Source organism: Amphimedon queenslandica, unplaced genomic scaffold, assembly GCF_000090795.2.
Source record: "Amphimedon queenslandica unplaced genomic scaffold, v1.1 AMPQUscaffold_5588_Cont22445, whole genome shotgun sequence".
Lineage (NCBI taxonomy): Eukaryota > Metazoa > Porifera > Demospongiae > Haplosclerida > Niphatidae > Amphimedon > Amphimedon queenslandica.
In genome coordinates this window covers 1-1,703 of record NW_003554112.1, presented here as the reverse complement: position 1 = coordinate 1,703, position 1,703 = coordinate 1, and the positions used below count along the sequence as shown (strand labels likewise).

The 1,703-nt window shown below is 34.5% G+C and overlaps 1 protein-coding gene across 1 annotated transcript; it reads left to right on the top strand.

The window, feature by feature from the left end:
• Positions 1-95: 95 nt before the first annotated feature.
• LOC105316059 (neurotrypsin-like) lies at positions 96-1,651 on the top strand (the record flags this gene model as incomplete). The annotated part of the gene is made up of 8 exons (XM_011410857.1): positions 96-242; positions 354-518; positions 566-721; positions 766-948; positions 995-1,159; positions 1,209-1,373; positions 1,416-1,577; positions 1,619-1,651. Coding segments are annotated over 8 exons (1,176 nt in total), but the record flags the coding sequence as incomplete, so codon positions are not given.
• Between the last annotated feature and the right edge of the window lie 52 nt (positions 1,652-1,703).

Sequence of the window (1,703 nt, the reverse complement as noted above, 5' to 3'; positions counted from 1 at the left end):
GCACAAGTTGTGTGTAGACAATTAGGATTTACTTCTATTGGTTAGTTTTGCTTACATTATGGTAATAGGATAATTAATACTATTCTAATTTTTAGGTGCAGATTCTATTAATATTGGAAAAGGTTTTGGTCCTATGCATTCATCATATTTTATCTGCTATGGAATTGAAGCCTCTCTACTAAAATGTCACTATTACACCTCTTCCTGTGGCTATTCATACCATGCTGGAGTTGAATGTGAATGTAAGTGCAATTTGCTTCTGTTGTTATTGTTTATTGTTTAATAATTGTTATTTTATTGTTTATTTATTGTTATTTTATTGTTTATTGATTTGTTGTCCACTTCTCTTATAGCTCCTTGTATTGAGGGGTCTGTTCGATTAGAAGGTGATGATAGATATGAAGAATTTGGTCGAGTTGAAGTATGTATTAATGGAACTTGGGGCACCATTTGTGACAATGGTTGGGATAATAATGATGCCAGTGTAGTATGCAGACAGCTGGGCTACTCTCCTTATGGTAAAACGTTGTGTATTTTTCCTTTCATTATTATTTATAATACATAGGAGCTATAGCTAAAACTTCATATTTTACTGAAAACTGGTTACCTTTTCATCTTTACAGTGTGAATTGTAGTGGTAATGAAAGTACACTGCTTAACTGTTCCTACTCAACTACTGGATCTTGCTACAACACTCAAGATGCTGGTGCTATTTGTCAAGGTTAGGTTTTGACAAATATGATTCATTTTAATGAAAAATTGTAGGTGTTGGTATTGCACATAATAATTGTACTGATTATGCAGTTCGCTTGGTGGATGGAGCAACTACAAAGGAGGGAATAGCTCAAATATGTCTTAATAGGGTCTGGGGTACATTTTGTTCCAAGGAAAATCACTACTTTTATCGTGTGGATGCTAACCTAATCTGTAGAGAGCTTGGATACAATGGTAATCATCCTAGTTTGAGTTACTTTGTTAATTTTTATTAATAAAGGCAGTGGAATGACTTATTTTGTTGAGTCTTCTAGTGTAGATGTTTTGCTGGTAGCTGATATGAGCTGCTCTCAATCTGCTACTAGTATTAAGCAATGCAATCTAACACATTACACTAAGTTATCTAGGTGTGATGCTAGACACACTGCAGCAGTTAGATGCCACAGTATGACCAATGTTTGAGTCTATTTAATTTTGATATTCATTATGGTTAGATTGTACTGAAGGTAGTGTTAGACTGATACCTTATGATTCTTATTTTGAAGATGTTGGACGTGTTGAAGTTTGTGTTGATGGTTCTTGGGGTAGTATATGCTATCATCATTTTACTGACAATGATGCTCAAGTTGTCTGTAAACATTTAGGATACACTGCATTAGGTATGTGTACTTATATTTTCTTAATATAATGTTGACTGGTAGGGTCAATTTCACTGGGAAGACTTCGTTATTATAATGTCATTCCCCTTCACATTGTTAATCTTAATTGTACTGGTAATGAAGAGAGTATATGGGATTGCCCCTCAAGTACACAAGGACAAGAATCCTGCACTGTATACTCTGATGCATCAGCTGCCTGTCATGGTACAATGACCATAATATGTACAATTATTACTCAATCACAGGTTTCGCTGTAGCATATTCTGATTGTGCTAATGGTGAAATACGCTTATCAAATGGAACAAGCAAAATGGAAGGAAGAGTTGAATT